The 19,753-nt window shown below is 37.9% G+C and overlaps 1 protein-coding gene across 3 annotated transcripts in view; it reads left to right on the top strand.

Annotated features, from left to right (window-relative positions):
* The window catches only part of FRMD6 (FERM domain containing 6), a 79,059-nt gene that overhangs the window by 39,914 nt on the left and 19,392 nt on the right, over positions 1-19,753 (top strand). For 2 of the 3 annotated variants that reach the window (XM_039256112.1, XM_039256109.1), the window contains exons 2-7: positions 1,984-2,228; positions 8,119-8,209; positions 11,092-11,195; positions 12,233-12,309; positions 14,735-14,921; positions 17,938-18,093. In XM_039256112.1, the coding sequence (XP_039112043.1) occupies positions 2,130-2,228; positions 8,119-8,209; positions 11,092-11,195; positions 12,233-12,309; positions 14,735-14,921; positions 17,938-18,093 (714 nt within the window). In that variant the 5' untranslated portion in view covers positions 1,984-2,129. The remainder of the gene's footprint in view (positions 1-1,983; positions 2,229-8,118; positions 8,210-11,091; positions 11,196-12,232; positions 12,310-14,734; positions 14,922-17,937; positions 18,094-19,753) is intronic. The other variant, XM_039256111.1, reaches the window with a different exon arrangement.

The raw sequence follows: 19,753 nt of genomic DNA, 5'->3' as shown, positions 1-19,753 counted from the left end.
GGCCAGCCGATACATGAAAAGATGCTCAACATCACTCATCATTAGGGAAATACAAATCAAAACCCCCTCACACCTGTCAGAATGACTAAAATTAACACAAGAAACAGCAGATGTTGGTGAGGATGCAGAGAAAGGGGAACTGTATTGCATTTTTGGTGTGAATGCAAACTGGTGCAGCCACTCTGAAGAACAGTATAGAGCTTCCTCAAAAAACTAAAAATAATATTGCACTACAATCCAGCAATTGTACTACTTGGTATTTACCCAAAGAATACAAAAAGATTCACAGGGGTACATATACCCCAAGGTTTTCAACAGCATCATCAACAATAGCCAAACTATGGAGAAAGCCCAAATGTCCATCAACTGATGAATGGATAAAGATGTGGGGTGTGTGTGTGTGTGTGTGTGTGTGTGTGTGTGTATGTATTACTCAACCATCAAAAAGAATGAACTCTTGCCATTTGCAATGACGTCGATGGAGCTGGAATGTATTATGTTAAGCAAAATAAGTCAATCAGAGGAAGACAAATACCATATGATTTGACTCATGTGAAATTTAAGAAACAAAACAGATGAACATATGAAAAGGGGGGTAGGGAAGAGGAGAGAGGGAAACAAACCCCAAGAAATTCTTAATAGTAGAGGGTTGATGGAGGGAGGTGGGTGAGAGATGGGCTCGATGGGTGATGGGTATTAAGGAGGGCACTTGTGATGAGCACTGGCTGTTGAAGGTTAAGTGAAGAATCACTGAATTCTACTCCTGAAGCCAATATTGCACTATATGTTAAATAAGTAAAATTTAAATTAAAAATTTAGTTATACTCTCTGGTAAAACAGTTCTGTATTCTGGAAATTCTCTTCTGCATCCTACAAATACAGCTGGAAAGAGACAATAAAAATACTACTGGAGAAAAATAATTACTGTTTGTTTGAGAGGCAACTAGTCTTAACCTATCTTGGTTGAATAGTGTTATATTAGCAATAATATATGAAAAAGTAGACACACCCATTAAAAGTAGAACATATCCCCCACTGTTTTAAAATGATTCTGCAAAATCTTGCCAATGCAATAAGACATGAAACAAAGGGTGTGAGTGTGGAAGACCGGAAATAAAAATTTTCATTACTTGCAAAGGAAGTTGTATATATTGAAAACCTGAGAGAAATTAAAAAATAATGTGTTTAATAAACTGAATAGTTATGAGAGGGTATTTACAAAATTCACTGTTCTTTTGTATACAAACACAGTTTGATATATACAGTTTTGTTATTTCTGTGTATTAATTGGTCGGTGGAAAAAAAAAAACAGAAGAATTGTTTGCATTGTCTGGTTAAAGGATAAGGAGAGAGAGCAGCACCATAAAAACTAAGGGAGGAAAAAAAGTTATAAGGAGGGCTTAACCTTGGTAAGTTAAGAGAGATCCGTTGAAGTGAATCCCGCAGATCCTGCCGGTGGTCTGGAGGTCACTGGCTTCCTTCGGCAGAGCCATGTTGGTGAAGTGAAGGAAGTGAAAGCCAGGCCACAGTAGTTAAAGGAGGAATGTAATGTAAGAGCCAAGACGTTTATTTGAGTTTGTAATGGAAAAAAAGATTGAGAATGTTGTTGCTGGTTGTCATTTTGTTTGTTTATGGAAGCCTTGGTGTTGTCTCCCACGCGAGACCGGAAACTTCTCAGAGGCAGGCTCTCTCTCTCTGCTTCTGCGAGCCCTGCAGTGCACGGCACCGCCTCGAATGTAGGACGCTCTCATTGGCTCTATGTTTAGTTCATGACTGTGAATGAAAGTTTTAAAAACAGTTGATAGTGGGCAAAATACAGATTACATTTCAGTGAGTTCTCATTTATTAAACCAGGCAGCCCTCGCATGGAGGCGTGCTGTCCCTGTGCCAACAGAGACAGTTGTGCTGCTGCTCATGTCCCTGTTTGTCTCCTCACCAATCTCTCCGCCTTCATTTATGGCTGGCTTTTGGGCTTTTTTACAGCTATGAAACCTACGTAGTGGGACATCATGCTGCTTCTCCTGTAGGGCGTGTGATGAGGAGCGGAGTTTGGCTTTGGAGTGCTCGGAACCAGAGGAATTGCCGAGGACTCGGAGCCCAGCCCTGACCACTAGAGAGCCCACAACACAATGAACAAATTGAATTTCCATAACAACAGAGTCATGCAAGACCGCCGGAGTGTGTGTATTTTCCTTCCCAATGATGAATCTCTGAACATCATCATAAATGTAAGTAGATCCGACTTTAGAAGTGTTCGAATATCCTGTTCCCAACCGGTGGCCACATCCAAGTTACTACCTGGTGAAGAGTGAGAGCGTTACAGAATGAGGCCATTAATAATGTGGCAGAATTGGGGGGTGAACATTGTCTACACAGGTACAGACTTTGAATTATGGCTTCAGAGCAGCTGCCTTCAACATTCTTTCACCTGGGATGAAATTACTGAACTGTGGTTACTATATTATAGAAAAGCAAACACCTTGCTATTTTAAAAAACTGTATATTGAGATCTAGATTTTTATTCATATATAATATGATTTGCTTTTTGAGTGTTTTTGAGTTGTGACACACATGATACAGTAATAATGGCTAGCTTCTTAATATGCATCTTGGTCATTAATCCTAGCCTAAGTCTAGCCAATTTTAAGAATAGGCTGTGCACGGGGTTCCTGGGTGGCTTAGTTGGTTAAGCGTCCGACTTTCGCTTAGGTCATGATCTCACGGTTCGTGGGTTTGAGTCCCGTGTCGGGCTCTGTGCTGACTGCCTGCTCAGAGCCTGGAGCCTGTTTCAGTCTGTGACTCCCTCTCTCTCTGACCCTCCCCTGCTCATGCTGTCTCTCTCTCTGTCTCCTAGAAATAAATAAAACATTTAAAAAAAAAAAAAGAATAGGCTGTGCACTTGAGCACTAAGCTGTTGCTTATGGGTCATGAGTCAAGGGTAACTGTCTTAATTGACCTGGACATTGAGGAATATTGGTACTGTTTTTCTTAACTTCTAAAATTGAGTTATCCACATACAGCAAAGCATAGGCATCATAAGCATGCAGCTCAGAGAATTTTTACGAGTGTATACACCCATGTAACCATCATCCAGCTTGAGATATGGTGTATTTCCAGTACCTGAAAACATCTTTTGTGACTCCTCCTTGTCAGTAATCTCTACCCAAAGGGTAATACATATTCCCTCCTCTAGAGAGTAATTTGCTTATTTCTGAACTTCACACACCTGGAATTACATGGTGTGTTTTCTTTTTTATCTAGCTTCTTTCAGTCAACGTTGGCCTATGAAATTCATTTATCCCATTGCATGTAACACTAATTCTTTTTCATTGTTGTATAATATTCCTTTGTGTGAATATGCCCAATTTGTTTATCCATTTATTGTCCATAGATATTAGGCTGTTGTAAGTATTGGGCTATTAGGAGTAAAAGTGTTAAGAGCATTTTAAGTGTATACACTTCTGACCCTCACCTAAGAGCAGAGTTGTGAATCATAAAGTATATCTGTGTTTAGCTTTGGTAGCCACTGCCGAACAGTTTTATGGTGATCAGAACCATGCCTAGCACTTTTCAGCCCCTCTCCCTGTTATCGACTTTCATATTCTTCCTTTTACTGATTCTGTTAGATGGAATTAGGCAAAAAAAATGGTCTACATGCAGTGCCTTAAATTAGTTTTCTTTTTCTTTTTTTAATGTTTGTTTATTTTTGAGGGAGAGAGAGAGAGGCAGAGTGTGAGCAGGGGAGAGGCAGAGAGAGAGGGAGACAGAATCTGAAGCAGGCTCCAGGCTCTGAGCTGTCAGCACAGAGCCCGGTGTGGGGCTCAAACTCACGAAGTGCAAGATCATGATCTGAGCCAAAGTCAGATGCTTAACCTACTGAGCCACCCAGGTACCCCTTAGCTTTCTTTGTTATCCCAATTGCTATATAAAAGAATATTTCTAAATGTTATACTGACTATATACGACATTTAAATAGCTTCATTACAAAATTTAGCCAGGAAATGACTCTGCTTATTACCATAATTATTTTGGGTTTATTCTGACAACCACCAGTTTCTCAGTGTTACAGTTTCTTGATTTACTAATGTAACCTCATTTTTGCTCATAGTGATTGTCTGAGCATCAAACCTACCTCTTGGATGAATTTTTCCATCTGTAGAGCAGAATTTCTGTTGATCAGCAACATTGCTATTCAGGTCAAAATTGTTAAAATGTAATTCTACTTATGTAGGTGAATATGCTCTTTCAGTTTTTATATACAATTATATAAAGAGGTACTAAATTTTTAAAAATTCAAAATTCAGGGCATATAGCCTAAGCACTTTAGGAAGCTTCTCTCAGTTCCATTTATATGTTTCCACCCAGAAGATTGTATATCCATGTGTTCATGTGTGCAGCTATGCGCACATACAGGATATGGAACAAAACCTTTACTGACCTCAGGTAAGTGGAAGGAAGACTAATCTGACTTCATGAGAAATACTGAAAGCTGGCTATAATTTTCAAAGAAATTAATTTGTACTGAAATCTCAGCTAAGGAAGATAATTATGAATAACACCTATGGTACAGTCATACTATGTGATTGTGTATATTGTTAGTGTATAGCATCGTTCCCAACACTTACATATTAGCTGCTATTATTATTTTAATTCCTCATCAGAGATTCAGTTCGCATGTCTTCGGTCTCCTTATTTTGTAACATTAGTGTAATATCCCTACAGGATGGGCCAGGACCATGATCATGAATTGTGCAGCCAAACATCATCATCATTAAGGAGGGTTTTAGAGTCACAGGGACCTAAGTTGAAATCCCTACACCTTGACCTACTCTGCAGCCTTGGGCAAGTTAGGTTTTTGCTTCAGTTTCCTTATCTATAGTAGAGATCATCTTACTGTCCTCATCAGGGTCATTGTGAAGATTCAAAGATAGAACATGAATAAATTGTCAATTGTAGCACATGGCAGCTGGGCATTGCTCAGTAAATTGGCACTTAATAGAGGAGCACTTGTTTTAATTTCTTTGGGCTATGCTTGTCCATTTCATTTGGAAGCTCTGTTAATGAAACTCAAATAGAGTGTGTAAACCCCCTGTAGGCCTGTGAGATTTTCTTGTTCCAGGATATGTAGACTCCCCTGCCATGTCCAGACTCTTCTCTAGCCAACTGTTGAACAAAGGAGGGAGGAGGAGAGAGAGGAGGGACTGAGTTACGTAGTATGGAGGCCCCTCGTTGCTGGAAAACCAATGCAGGACTGCCAGAGGTAGCTTTTCCTACACAGTGTTATCTCTGTATTCATATAATAGCAATTGTGTTGTAGGGTTGTAACATAACAAATTAACTATAACCAAATCATCATTTCTTAATGTGTAGTTGATAGAATATTGTCTTTCTATGTGTGAGGTATATTTAGTGTCTGATCGCTCTAGTTTCTCCCTGAGTTTAAACTAGTAGGGACTCTTTTAAATGATTTTAATCATTAGATAAATACTAAATATGGAAACTTGGAAAATTTTGGAAATAAAATTATGGTAAATGTAAGAGCCACAACATTGTTGAGTGATATAAATAGTGGCCAAGAGCTTATACTTGTTCACTAAAACGAAGGCAAACAATTCTTTTTTCCTGGAATATATTTTAAATGTGCTTGCTCAATAACCATTGAACTTTAGGACCAATTTTTTTTTTTTTTTATTAAAAAAGTCCCTAAAGAGTATATTTTTAGATAATATTTTAATTCTTATTCTTAATACTTCATACTCTATAGCACTTTTTAAAGCTCCATTGCTCCTGAAGTTTAAAGAACTTGAGAAATTTCACAATTAGCTAAAATGTAGACTTACAGACTCATAATATGCAAATACAAAAAACTCAAGTTTTTTTTTTCACAGCAGGTAAGACTTCAGAGCCACAGTTTCAAGCAAGAACACTACTTACTCGATAGTTGTTACAGAATTTTAACAGTAGGCCCCAAATACTTGATTTAAACTAGCAGAACAATAATAAGTATATGGGATATATGGAAGAAATGTACAGCATTATTTGAACAAGTTATACATAGTTACAAATTGGTTTGTTTTATGTATAGTTTGTGGTTTGGAATTTTTCTGTTAACTTTTATCACATTTTATCCCAAGTGCTTTGTTTATAACCTTTTAAAATACAGTAAAAACTAAGGATTAAAGGTGATCTAGATAGATGACCTTTTAAGTCTCAAATTTGCAGTATATATTTCGACTTTATACAACATTTGATAGATTTCCCTTTACTTTATCATGGTGCTTAAGCTTATTTGTAAAGTAGAATTATGGTAATACAGAACTCAGAAATTCACAGTCTTTTTAATGAACGAAGAGGATGATGATTTTCTATTGGCAAACGTATTCTCCTAATGGTATTTGTGGGTTTGCAGTGCTTCATTTTCCCTAAATTCTTGAATGGCACATTTATAGAATGATATACTCAGTGGGCGAGAGACTAGTCCATAGTCATGGAACAGTACAAAGGTGAGGGGCCCAAATGGGTATCAGACACCAGCTTTTATTCTTCAGACATTTAATAAGGGCCATCTGTATATCCTGAATATAAAATAAGACACTATTCCAGCTTCATTGACTTCCTGGTGCTTCTAAGTGCAGAATTGGTGTTATTCTGGTCTTAAAGAAGTACCTTTTGCTCTTTCTGTTGGATAAGGTGCTTCAGGTTAGTTGCCATTTAATAATATGGAAAGAGCAGTAAACCTATTTTTCTTCCTTCAGTTGGAATTATCACCATTCTGCATTGTTTGGCTTTCAGTTATCAAGGGGTCTTAGCATATTTTTATTTTCTGAACCTGAGTCACATATTAAGGTATGAATTCAGAGCTAATTTAGAGTTTATAATTAAAACTGCAAGAGGCATCAGTATCAGTACAAGTGTAGTACAAGTGAGGGACAAATGTCACACATAATATATATATATATATATATATATCTGAAATGATAAACTGTCATGTTGTGTATATTTTAATATACACATTTAAAACTGTTTTAATACTTAAATGAGCAAAGCTGTGAGTCGCTGCCTTTGCCATTACTAGCTTATATGATCTTAAGCTTTGTGGGTTGTCTTTCTTTCTTTCTTTCCTTCCTTCCTTCCTTTCTTTTTGATAGAGAGAACATGAGCAGGGTAGGAGCAGAGAAAGACGGAAGAGAGAAAATATTAAGCAGGTTGTGCACTGTCAGCACAGAGCCTGATATGGGGCTTTAACTCACGAACCATGAGATCATGACCTGAGCTAAAATCAGGAGTTGGACACTTAACCGACTGAGCCACCCTGGTGCCTCTGTGGGTTGTAGTTTCTACTTCTGTAACATGAAGAAACTGACCATGACCGTAGGATCTCTTCAAGTCAGCTCCAAGCTTTAGTGATTCTGAATTCAATGAGGCAGACCCAGCAGAATTACTATCCCCCAAAATACTTCATTAAATATTTGAGAAATTATTAAAACTGAGTCTTTTAAAGACCATATTATTATTTCAACATGTGACTTTTCAGAATAATCTATTCACAGAGTTCCAAATTAATATGATTTTTTTATGTTTGAATTATACTAGGACTCAGAAAGGACCCTTGTTTAGGTACTTAAAAGATATAAGACAATAAAAGTAAGATAAATAAAAGCTAGTTATTCACTCACTCATTGTAATGGTATCTAAGTATTTTGCTTAGACCATCAGGAAGATAACTTTCCCCGTAAAGATACCTACCTAATTCATGCTTCGGATAATCTGAGTAAGCTGTTTCGGTACCTTATGAAAGAAATATTTGTCGTGCACCATGGTTTTAGAATTAAGGCCTTATCAACATGTCATAAGATTTATGAGTCTTGTACAAGATTGCATTGGTACTTTATTACCATGTTGTAAAAATTCGTATTATCAGTGTGATAATCATTATTGAAACAATGCAGACTAAAGCAATTTCCATGAACCAACAGTGGTTTTGCTAGTGTCACCTTTTCCTTTCAAGGTGTATATAATTTGGGTGTATTAAATTGCCTGATTGCAGCTCAGTATTTGGGCTTGGGTGACTTGTCTCAACTTGTGTTTTTTTGTTTGCTTGTTTGTTTTTCTCTACAGGTTAAAATTCTGTGTCACCAGTTGCTGGTCCAGGTGTGTGACCTACTCAGGCTAAAAGACTGTCACCTCTTTGGACTCAGTGTGATACAAAGTAGGTCTTAGTCCCATCTCTGATAGATTTAGCCAACTATCACTGAGGATGATATTTTATAGCTGGTTGTAACTTAATTTGGGCATATTGTGATAAGATTGTGATTGTCAAAATACCCATAAATTGGTCATTATTTTTAGTCTCCTATTCATTTTTTTGATCTTAACTATTGTGAATTTCTTACAAGATTTAGAATTTTAGGCCATGTATTATAGTTTGAACTTAAAAATCGGTTCCTTTTTAGGAGTCTAGATTTTGTGTTTGTTCTTTTCTGTGTTAATGAACCAAGCTTGATTTTTGCTTCCTTGCACTCAGGGAACAGCTGGAGCTAGTAGTAAATTATTTTGCATATTTTTGTCATTTGTTTTATGATTTTTGACATTAAAAAACTTAGGCATAAGAAAAATGACTTTATTCAGGTTTTCTTGCTGTTGACCATATAGTATAACAAAGTGATCTATTAATTTGCTCTTATTTCCTGTTTTTCCTCTTAACACCTTCTCTTTTTTCCAGTTAGACTATATGACTTGGAGATAGGGGATCAGTTTCTTCCCGTATACTTTATGTGAAGGCTTTCTTCACATAAAGGGCTCTGTATAAGCCTCCTCCACTACCCACTCCTGTAATTCCTTAGAGTTGAGTTCCCAGGATTTACCTGCAGCCATTCCTTACAAACTTTTTCTTTCAAGTCATATTTAAAAATTTTTCTAATTTAGTCTGATGCACAAAACCTTTTCTATCTTTACTCTGTTTTTCAAGAATACTTTTTTTGTGAAATACATTTAATTACATTTTATACTTGTAGATGAATCATATTCTACTACTGGAATCGGTTTAAATTTAAAGCCTCATGACATCTTGAGAATCTGGTTAGTACCAAAAAAGCTTAGATCTGCCAAGTTGGAAAGTGTATCATGATCAGCCCTTCTCCTCCAAAATATGTACCATTTTCAGCTGTCTTTTTAGGAGAAGCCAGAGAGCATGGAGCAGGGAACGCCTCAGGAACCAATGAATCAACCACTTGCTCTTCAGTTTTTCCCTGTAGTAGTTAAAGCAGTAAAAACACAAATGCTTAGCTACATCCTTCTATTAGTTCATCCCTCAGTCATTCTTTCAAGGAAGGATCTGGGTGAAATAAGATGCCCTATAGCTTCTAGAATAGGTTTCCTTTCTTTGAAACCCAAAATTAATTCTTTCTTACTACAATGACTGCCAGACTGTTGATCTGTGTTGCTCAATAAGTCAGTCTCATAAAACTAGTTTTCGGCTTCCTTAGATTTCAAAATACTAAGTTTGAAGATCTCTTTTTTAAAAGAGAGACTGTAGTGTGGCAAAAGAACACTGGAAAGGTACACAGATGACCCTGTTCTAATTCTAGTTCTACCACTAGTTAGCTGTTGCAGCTTTAGAAACGTTACTTGTCTTCTCTTGACTTCAGTTTTCTCACGTGTCAGCTGGAGATTACTTTACCCGCTTTGCAGAATTTTGATATATGCTTTAGAATTCTTAAAATGTAAAGCCACGATCAGACTGTCAGATGGTGGTAGTTTAAAAATATGTACCGTTACGGTGAACAGTCTCCATTCTGTTCATTATGTTGCTTCTTCAGATGGAAACTCAAGCCAAACACAAATCATATTCAACAGGAAGGTTGTCTGGTCTTGTTCACTTCATGTTTAATTGGTAGCATATAAGAGATGGGAGATAATTTAGCTGATCTGATAAGTGGATTTAAGTAGCATCCTTTAGGGGTTTTTTTGTTTGTTTTTGTTTTTGTTTTTGGTCTCTGGGACCTCTTATCCCTTTCATTCAAATTGGCTGGCTTAATATGCCATTTATAGAGTAGCTCTACCCTTCCTCCTCTCTTATGACTCTTTTTCAAGCAAACTTCCCCAGCCTTAAGTCAGGAGTGACAGGGTGGTCAGGCCTGTTATCCTTGGAGAAGTCAAAGAGACACCCTTCCCTTCCAGAATGCAGAGCTTTGCACGAGGACACTGCCTTAGTAATGGCTAGAGACACTGCCTGTTTTAAAAAGATTTACAACTTTGTACAAGGCAGGAATGCTGAAAGCTTCTGTTGTGAAATCTGTCTCTTTTGAAAGATTTCTCTTGGGAACATCTGAAAATTTTAATATTTTTTTTACCAGCTTGTCTTCATATATTTAGATCATTTTTACATGGGTTTTTTAGCAATCATGGTTTCTGTTCATCTTAGGAACATCATCTCCTTGAAGAACTACTTCAGCATTTTTTTTTTTTTTTGCAGGAGCTTCTTGTCATCTTTCCATGGGATCAGTCCAGAGGCAGTACAAGTGATGGCTTACCATTTTTATCAGGCCGTGTTTTATGTGGAGAACACAGAGAAGGAATTGTCTTAAAGACTGTTCTTCACAAAGTGTGGGTCAGGCCCATCACTTGGAAATAGGCAGTTATCCTCAATGTTATCTCATTTCTTATATAGCAGTTAGGATGGTGTTTCTGCCCTGTTTCATTATTCTGTACCTAGGACAGGAGTCCTCTGTGAGCTAAGCAAAAGCATGTTTCTCTCCAAGTAAGGCCAATGTTGGAAGTTTGACTATGCATTAGGGTGGACCATAGAAACTTAGTAAAAGCAGGATGTGGAAGCTAGTATTCTTCTAAATACTACATATTTTTAATAGGATGTGTTCTGTATTGCAAACACAAAATAGTTTATAAGAATCTCATTAATGTCTAGCCAATTTTTTGTCTTTTAATATCTTGTTGAGTGTTCGCATTTGTATGTGAATTCAGAGCACCTTCACAAATCATGAAGCTTTTTAAAAAGAAACTTGGTTTTGTGTATATTTTCTTTAAAAAAATTATCTTTTCTTTATCATCTTGCCTCCTTCTCTTAATGTGCAGATAATGAACATGTCTATATGGAATTGTCACAAAAGCTGTATAAATATTGTCCAAAAGAATGGAAGAAAGAGGCCAGCAAGGTACGACAATACGAAGTCACTTGGGTGAGATTACATTTATGAGCAAAACTATTTTGATTTTTTTAAAAGGTTTATTTTAGCTATTATACATTAGAAACATTTAATTTTTAAGTTTTAATTCATAAAAACATTATGAAGTAGAGAATGGAAAAGGGAAATGAATGTGTAAGTTCTAAAATGTCCCATTAATAAAGTATTAATAGCTTATAGCGTATAATGATAGATTTCAGATATCTGCTTAAATCATGTTGGATAATGACTGTTTAGTAATTTGGGGATAATGCTTTGAAATGAACACCATGGAAAAAGAACTTGCTTCTCTTCTGTGGCTGTGTTAGCCGTCAAACTTAATGTTCTAGAAGTTATTCTTAATTTTTAAATCTACTTTTACTGTACTTACCTTTGATACTTTATTACTTTATTGTACTGGTGCCTTTATTTAGTAAACATCAATTCCATTTACATGGGACATCATTTCACAGGGAATTTACCTAGTATTTCCAGGATCACCGTATTAATCAGGAATAAGTCCCCAGTGGCTAATCCTAGATCCTCCAATTTGTATTTAAGAATTCTTGGAATAAACGGGGAAGGCTATTTGAAAGCCAACTACAAAGTAAGGAACGTTAAAGTCTAAATAAACAAACATCATATTAGAATTTGGTATGTGGAATGTCAGAGGAACAAGAGAACATTTGTAATGAGGAGCAAATGGTCACCACAGGGGATAGTGCTGAGAGAGGAGCTGGATCTCAACTAGAAATTTCCACTGGCATTTATTTTTATCTTCCCTTATGTTGTCATTGGCCTTACAGTGATATCTGAGTATCAGATATATGATGATGCTTTATAACTTCCCAGTTTTGCATGAACTTGATATCCATAATGGACAACTGACTACTTTTCACTAGCCACCACTATATCACCCAACCCCCATTAGAAGTAGATAAAACCTTTCAAGGTTTAAAAAGTACCTTGTAAGTAATGGTATTTTGTTGCTTTTAAACTCCATTTTACAGTTACTAAAAATAGCTTTCTTTTTATGTGTGTCTTTGTTTTAGGGTATTGACCAATTTGGTCCTCCTATGATCATTCACTTCCGCGTGCAGTACTATGTGGAAAATGGCAGATTGATCAGGTATGAGGACAGGGAGAGACTAAGCCTTCACTTCCCGCAAGCACTCACCTTCTGACAGAACCAAATAAAGTTCTTGTGTGTATTTGTTTCCACCTGCTAGAATACAAATTTCAAAAGAGCAAGAATTTTTAAAGAAATCTGGGTGTATCCTCAGTTCCTAGAAAAGAGGCACAGTAGTTACTCTAAATATTGAAAGAATAAATGAACAAATGATAATGTTAGACTATTGATGAAAATGTTAACAATATCACTGCCTCACATTTTCTATACTCCCCATTTTTGATAACAAATCACTCACCAAAAAGCTATTTCATTCAGGAAGGAACTAGCACTTTTGTGAAGAATGGAGAAATTAATTAAAGGACTATATTCTTCTCTGGGGCAGCAGCAAGAACTCTCTCCTGTAGGGGCACGTGGGTGGCTTAGTCGGTTAAGCGTCTGACTTTCGCTTAGGTCATGATCTTGCGGTTCGTGGGTTCGAGCCCCGCATCGGGCTCTGTGCTGACTGCCAGCCCAGAGCCTGGAGCCTGTTTCAGAGTCTGTGACTCCCTCTCTCCCTGATCCTCCCCTGCTCACGCTGTCTCTCTCTCTGTCCTAGAAATAAATAAAACATTAAAAAAAAAAAAAAAAAAGAACTCTCTCCTGTAAAAACGGTGTGGATGTAGCCTGGTTTTCTTTCCATCTTTGGGGTCTTGATCTGTTCTTTGCAGGGGCGTTAAAGCTAAGATTACAGCCAGTGGAGCTATCCTGTGAGAATCTTAGAAGCAGTTTGGCGAGGGCAGGTAATGGATTCTTTTTCTGGAGGCACCAGCAAGAACAATTCTATGCTACTGGTACCACTCGGAATTTACCATTTCAAAAGCTTGATTTATCATTTGTATAGGAGGATTCAATGCTGGAAAGCTTTCAGAGGTGGTTTTGTTGGCTGATAGAAAATACTTGAAATGTGAACTCTGTTTTACTTAATGTACTTTTAAACTCTGAGAGACCCCATTAAAAGGTACAAAGATACATTTGGCTACTAAGTTGTATGTGACATCTGCTTTGAGAATTTGTATTATTGCCATATGTAAATAAAAAAAATCAGTCCATAAATAATTTTTTTAAAGGCCGAGAAACTTTTTTAGTTATGCGAAATTTGAGTAAAATTTTTACTCAGTTTACCAACGAACTATGGAATGTGCTGAGAAGAAGGAAAATCTATTATTTAGCCACAAATTAACCCCCTGGGGCTAATGAATGTTTCATTCATCCCTGTGCTTCTGCTCTTTTCCCGAGGGATGTACTAGTCCAAACATTGTGTGGTCAGCATTATAAAAAGAAATGTATAAAAGGAAAAGTACTCTGTCCCAAGGGGATAAAATTGCATAAATGCTTTATTTTTAAACTCGTCATACTTAAACATGATCTTAGTTAAAATAAACTCATGTTTTTATTGTCATCAGCTAATGCGCTATAAATTTCAGGTAAACATTTGGCTTAAAATAATAGGGGAGGCAAATAAGCTCATTAAATATACACACACACACACCCTTTTTTTTTTTTCTCTTGCATTTTTACTTTGATCACAAAGGCATCCCATTTGCCTGTGACATTTTTTGGAGCTTGACCATGTTTTCCCCCAGTCAGCACTTCTTACTCAATGCATTTAATGAGAAATATATTTATTTCTAACCTCAATGGATTATAATGAATGCACTAGTAGTATTTCCATTTGTGAGGAGCATCATGACTGTCATAACATGTTCCTATAAAACCACACCCATAAAGTAATATCCACTTAATTTAAAAAATAAAAAAAGAGGGAGAGAGATTTAAGGCAAGCTTTTTTCAGTTCATTCTGAGAAAGAAAAAAAAACACTGTAGGTTTCTTTTAATGGATACTTAAGCAGAAATATTTTTAGAAGGACCTTAGGGTATTTGTAATGTGCTCAGCTGAAAAACAAAACAAAGCAGAGCAGCAAAACATTAAAGCCAGGATTGTCCCCTCAGATTTATCCTTGTTTATGTCATATGTGCCGCATTATTGCAGCAAAGTTACTTTGATGGAGACAACAAATGCCTAGGCTTCTATAGTAATAGTTGTTTCAATGAAATATTTACCATGTTGGAATGGAATGATTCAGACCTTGCTTCCATTCTCTGAATGAATTAAATGTTATAGGCCTCGGGAAATGTTATTTTTGCCTCTTGGGGTAGTCTGACTTGGAGTCCTACCTCCCTGCAACCTGGATGAGGCAGCAAGCAGGTATTAGCCTCAACCCCCTACCCCTTTATTTTTTTCAAGAAGTGTGGAAGGAGGGAGGACGGGGGAGCAGAGACAGAAGAGCTCTTGTCACCAGATGGATAGCAGGATTTGGGTTCTGTTTACATGCCATTGGATTGTTCCATCAAATGTGAATTCTGTTTTCTTTTATTTTCCTAGTGACAGAGCAGCAAGATACTATTATTACTGGCACCTGAGAAAACAAGTTCTTCATTCTCAGTGTGTGCTCCGAGAAGAGGCCTATTTCCTGCTGGCAGCCTTTGCCCTGCAGGCTGATCTTGGGAACTTCAAAAGGAATAAGCACTATGGAAAATACTTTGAGCCAGAGGCTTACTTCCCATCTTGGGTAGGCACTGTTTTCAAGCTTTAAAGTGTTTTCTCTAGCACATTTCTACTTCATTATACTGCTACTCATGTTGCTTCAAGAAATGGGAACCCAGATGTTTGTGGCCAGTAAAACCCTTCGTGATGCCCAGATATAACTTTAACACTTAAGAGCATCGTACACATGATCTCTTGATGTATTTGATCTACTACTTCTAGTTAAAGGGGAAGAGGATTTTTGTCTGTCCTAAATATGGTGGAACTTGGAACTTACCAGCCCTTCTTTTGGCATTTGCATGGTCTTTACTTCCTTACTTGCTCTTAATTCAAGCATCCTTTTCCTCCCTTTGAAGGGAGAAAAACATAACACTTTAAAAAGTAAGATCATTCTCACCTTTTCCTATGTTGCAAAAACAAATGTAAGTAGTCGCCTTGCGCTGACCACCATCTGACCACCATCTCCTCCACTCGCGAGAGGAGCCATGCCTTTACTTCAGCAGGCAAATTTAGGTTTTTCCAGCATGAACTGTCTCGCTGTGCTTTCTCCACCCAACCCTGCCCATGTCTGTGCCCACCCTTCCTCCAGGTCTCTTCTGTAAATCAGACTTTTTACCTTGTTTCCCAGATGTACTCCTCAACACACGTCCATCTGCCTTCTGTCCCCACCGCTCCCCTCCACTCATCATGCTGTCCCTACGCTCACCGGTGACCTTTAAGTCGCCAAGCCCTGTGGATACTTTACACTTCTCTTCTCAGCTGCACTTGACACATAACCGCTCTCATCCTGGGAGATCTCCTCCAAATGAGTGCTTTTTCTTTTTTTTTAAACAACCACCTATGTGCTGGCAGCTCCCAAATCTGTTTCTCTTCCCTGTGTCCGTGAGATAGCTGTTTACCCATCGGCACCCCAAACTCAAAACGTCCCAAGTCAAATTCATCTTTCCCCCACCTCATTTTATATATTCCTTCCTCTCTGTTCCTAATGTCAGCTAGTAGCCCTGCCATCCACCCGGTCACCCAGAAACTTGAGGCTCCTGCAAAGCGCTCCCCACCACCCTTCTCTCTCCCTGCCCTGCCCACATCAAGCAGAACAATGTCTGACATCAAACACTTCATTACCTATCACCAGCTTAAGAAATCAGAGTCCCTTGAATTTTTGTTGTGGTTGACTTCTTGCATGTCGATGGTGTGCCCTCCCCGTGTCGTCTCCCCGGTTCCAGCTCTTGTCAGCACTCCGCAGCCCTGCTGAGGGAGCTTGTCTTTGCCTCCGTCCTTAGAGCCTGCAGACGAGTGGATTTTGCTCCTGATTTAAATCTTCAGGGGCTTCCCTCTCACCTCCAGAGTGAAAGCCAGGCTCCCACACAGAACCGAGGAACCTTCCAGGTTCTGATCTCTGCCAGCCTCTCCAGCTTCCTTTCTGGTTGTCCCGTGGCTTGACCTTTATGCTCTAACAGCATCCATTAATCCCGGAGTCTCCAAATGCCCTGTGGTATTTTGCACTTCTGACCTTTCTACCTGAAGTTCTCTTAGCCAGTGAAATCCCTCTCCCTGTTTGACCTGGCTAATTCTTCTTCATCCTCCAAGACTCTGCTCAGGTATAGTTCCCTCTGGGCAGACTGTCTAGGTACCCAGCGTCCCTCCTCTGGGCTTAGAAAGCCCCCCGACACAGTGTTTGACATCTTAGTTTCTGTTTATCTTTTGCCTCCAAGGAACTGTTTATTAGTATATTCTAAAGGACAGGCTTAAACTTCACCTCTTCTGTTTCTTCAGCACTTCCCATTGAGGTGCTCAATCAATACAAGTTTTTGTGGACTGATTGATAGCACATCAGTCATTAGAGAGAAACCACAAAAGATGTCAAGCTTTTACGTATTAGTGTCTGTGGAATGCAAATTAGCCTGTACGTATTTATGTTCCCCGAGTTGTCATCGGGGACTTGCTGAATCTTGGTCTTTTAAATCAGAGCTTCCCAGTCAGTTTGCCCCCACTCAGCCTCCAGAATGTGGAGATTCGAGTTTCTTCAACCTTTAAGATCACCAAAGCCACCTACTTCAGTGCCCTTACAAATATTATTTTCTGTTAGTTCTTTGAGCCAAGCAAGGTTGACAAATACTGATTTAGGTGATCTCCACATAAAAGGAGTCTAGAAAGAAAAATGTGTAACTTTGAGTTCTCAGCAATATTAAATAGCCAGTAATTTATCATGTTTGCTTCAATAGGAAGAAACAAAATGTCAGTATCTATAAAAACATTTAAAACTAAAAATTCTTCAGTTTTGTTATTTTGATGATTTTAAGCACTACTCTTTTTGCTCTTTCCATAATCCTTTCCATATTTTATAATCCTTAATGAAATCAGCTAAGATTTTTAACTAATCAGCACCTTTCTTTTAGTCTGCAGCTGCTGGATACACTATATTTTGGCCTTGAAAAGCTCAGGCTACTGTCTGTTGAAAAACTAAGCCACAGTGAATTGCAATGAATGTTTGAATGAAATTGTTTTCTCACAAATATTCAAATAGAGTGTTCACATCAGCCTTTTATGCAAAAACCAAAAATTTGCAGAGAATTCCTCCCAGTCCCCTGCCTTCTTTGGATTAACATTTAGAACCTCCTACTCTGTGGCTGTAATTTTAGAAGAGTCAAGTAGGATCCAGAACCTGAAGATGTGTTGACAGTAGATGTATTTCATGGTACCAATAATTCTGCAAGTATAAACAGTGATGTGTACAAAATTTTGCAAGTTTGCATGTTTTTTTTCCTTGGTGAGTTTCAAGCCAAGAGAACATATTTTTCTCATTTCTTATAATTTTTCTTCTCAGATATGCAGCTAAATTGACTTTGTAGTTTCTAGTATAGCTGATTCAGCCTAGTAACATAACAGATGGTGAAAATAGAATAAAAGTGGGAAATTTCCTGATGGAAATTAGCCAGCTTCCATGACCTCCTTTCATCATTTGGGGCGGGGGGTGGGAGACAGCGGTAGGACTTCCACCCCTCTGACAAACGTGGCAGTGCATACCCACTGTATTCCAACAGGTTGTTTCCAAGAGAGGGAAGGATTACATCCTGAAGCACATTCCAAATATGCACAAAGATCAGTTCGCACTGACAGCTTCCGAGGCTCATCTCAAATACATCAAAGAGGCCGTCCGACTGGATGACGTTGCTGTTCATTACTACAGACTGTATAAGGTGCGAAACTGCAGTAAGTCTGCAGCTCTTGGTTGTTGTTGTTAAATGTTTGTTTACATTTGAGAGAGAATGAGCAGGGAAGGGGGAGAGAGAAAGGGACAGGGGATCCAAAGCAGGCTCTGCACTGACAGTAGAGAGAGCCTGATGTGGGGCTTGAACTCCCTAAAGAACTGTGAGATCACCACCTAAGCCAGGCTTAACCCCCTGAGCCACCCAGGCGCCCATGTCTGCAGCTTCTGAAGACAAAATACCTTCCTGATTAGAAGAAGCTTTTATTAAAGTTGTCATTTCATTTTTTTTAATGGGCTTTAAAAAAAAAAAAGGATTCATGTGAACTGTTTGTCATGGTAGGTCAGTCTTGGAGTTAATGATGCTTTTCCTCGGGCTTGGGAGCACAATAGAGTCTTTTATTAATGGTTCTAATATTGAGATACCAAGTGGCTTCAAATTGGGAATCTGGGTTTTCAGTGACTGTGAAATAGTTATTTTTCTCCTTTCCAAATCTGCATTTCTGCCTTGGGGACTAACCTTTGCAACTTGTTTGATCAGTAATTTTTAATATTCTCCCAAGAGAGTTCATACCTGCACTGTATCCATTAATTAGGAGAACTACCACAACAGCTAATGTTTACTGAGTATTGTTTTTAATAGGGTGCACTTTATTTTCTTTTTTAAATCCTCACAGTTCTATAAAATAGGAACTGTAATGTTCATTTTACAGATGAGGAAACAGACCAAACACCACAAAACTAGCAAGTGGCAGAGCCAGGATTCAACCCAGGCCTACTTGACTACAAGAATTTATGGATAAAAACAGTGCCCAGCCCATGTTAAGCAAGATATTAAGCTGTTACCATTATCATTGTTATTATTATGCTGCTTATTACTACTGTACCCTTTGTGGAAAGCTTAGCATAACGAGACCATTGGAGACTAGGCTGTAGTTTGGATATGTTACTGGATAATCTTCCTGGCTGGCTCAGAAAACTTAATAAGGTACCAAAGAATGGTATTTTTTCCCCTCACTTCCATGTCCAAAAGATGCAACTGTTGATATCGTGTAATCCTTGAGAGGCATAATCGAGTTCTGTAAGGTCTCTTTGGCCAAATTCATGAAGGAGGGAGTTGTTTGTTTCCTTAAGAGATTTCATTTGTGACACCTCAGTTTATGTGAGAAAATGCAAATAAATGACTTTTGACAATCAGTTTATATTTTAAAATGTACAGGAAGTATGAATGGCATATAAGGAGTGAGTGTGACTTTAGAGTCAGATATCAGAAACCCTACATCACCACTCATGGGATCCTAGGCAAATAAAGCTATAATTCTGGGCCATTATTAAGTGGGAATGGTTCAATATGTTTCACAAGGTTGGGAAAATTCTGTGATGTAATGGATGTGAAATAACCAGGTAGAATGTCTGGTACATTAATCAAGGCTCAATAAATATCAACTGCTTCTCATTTGATACGGAACTTAGTATTTTAAAGACTCCTGTTAGGAATCCTTTAGTAAATACCCCCAATTTATCTTTTGCTTAAAAATTAATCTTTTATTTGCTTATGATGTGGTACTTCTACATGGCATAGAAAATGACTCTTTTATCTTCTTAAAACAAGATAATGATAATGACACTAAATGAAATAGGGAGATAGAAAT

This window comes from Hyaena hyaena, unplaced genomic scaffold (assembly GCF_003009895.1).
Source record: "Hyaena hyaena isolate Hyena2069 unplaced genomic scaffold, ASM300989v1 scaffold_559, whole genome shotgun sequence".
NCBI classification, from domain to species: Eukaryota; Metazoa; Chordata; class Mammalia; order Carnivora; family Hyaenidae; genus Hyaena; species Hyaena hyaena.
Note: the sequence above shows the minus strand (reverse complement) of the source record. Positions and strands in the feature narration are given on the sequence as shown.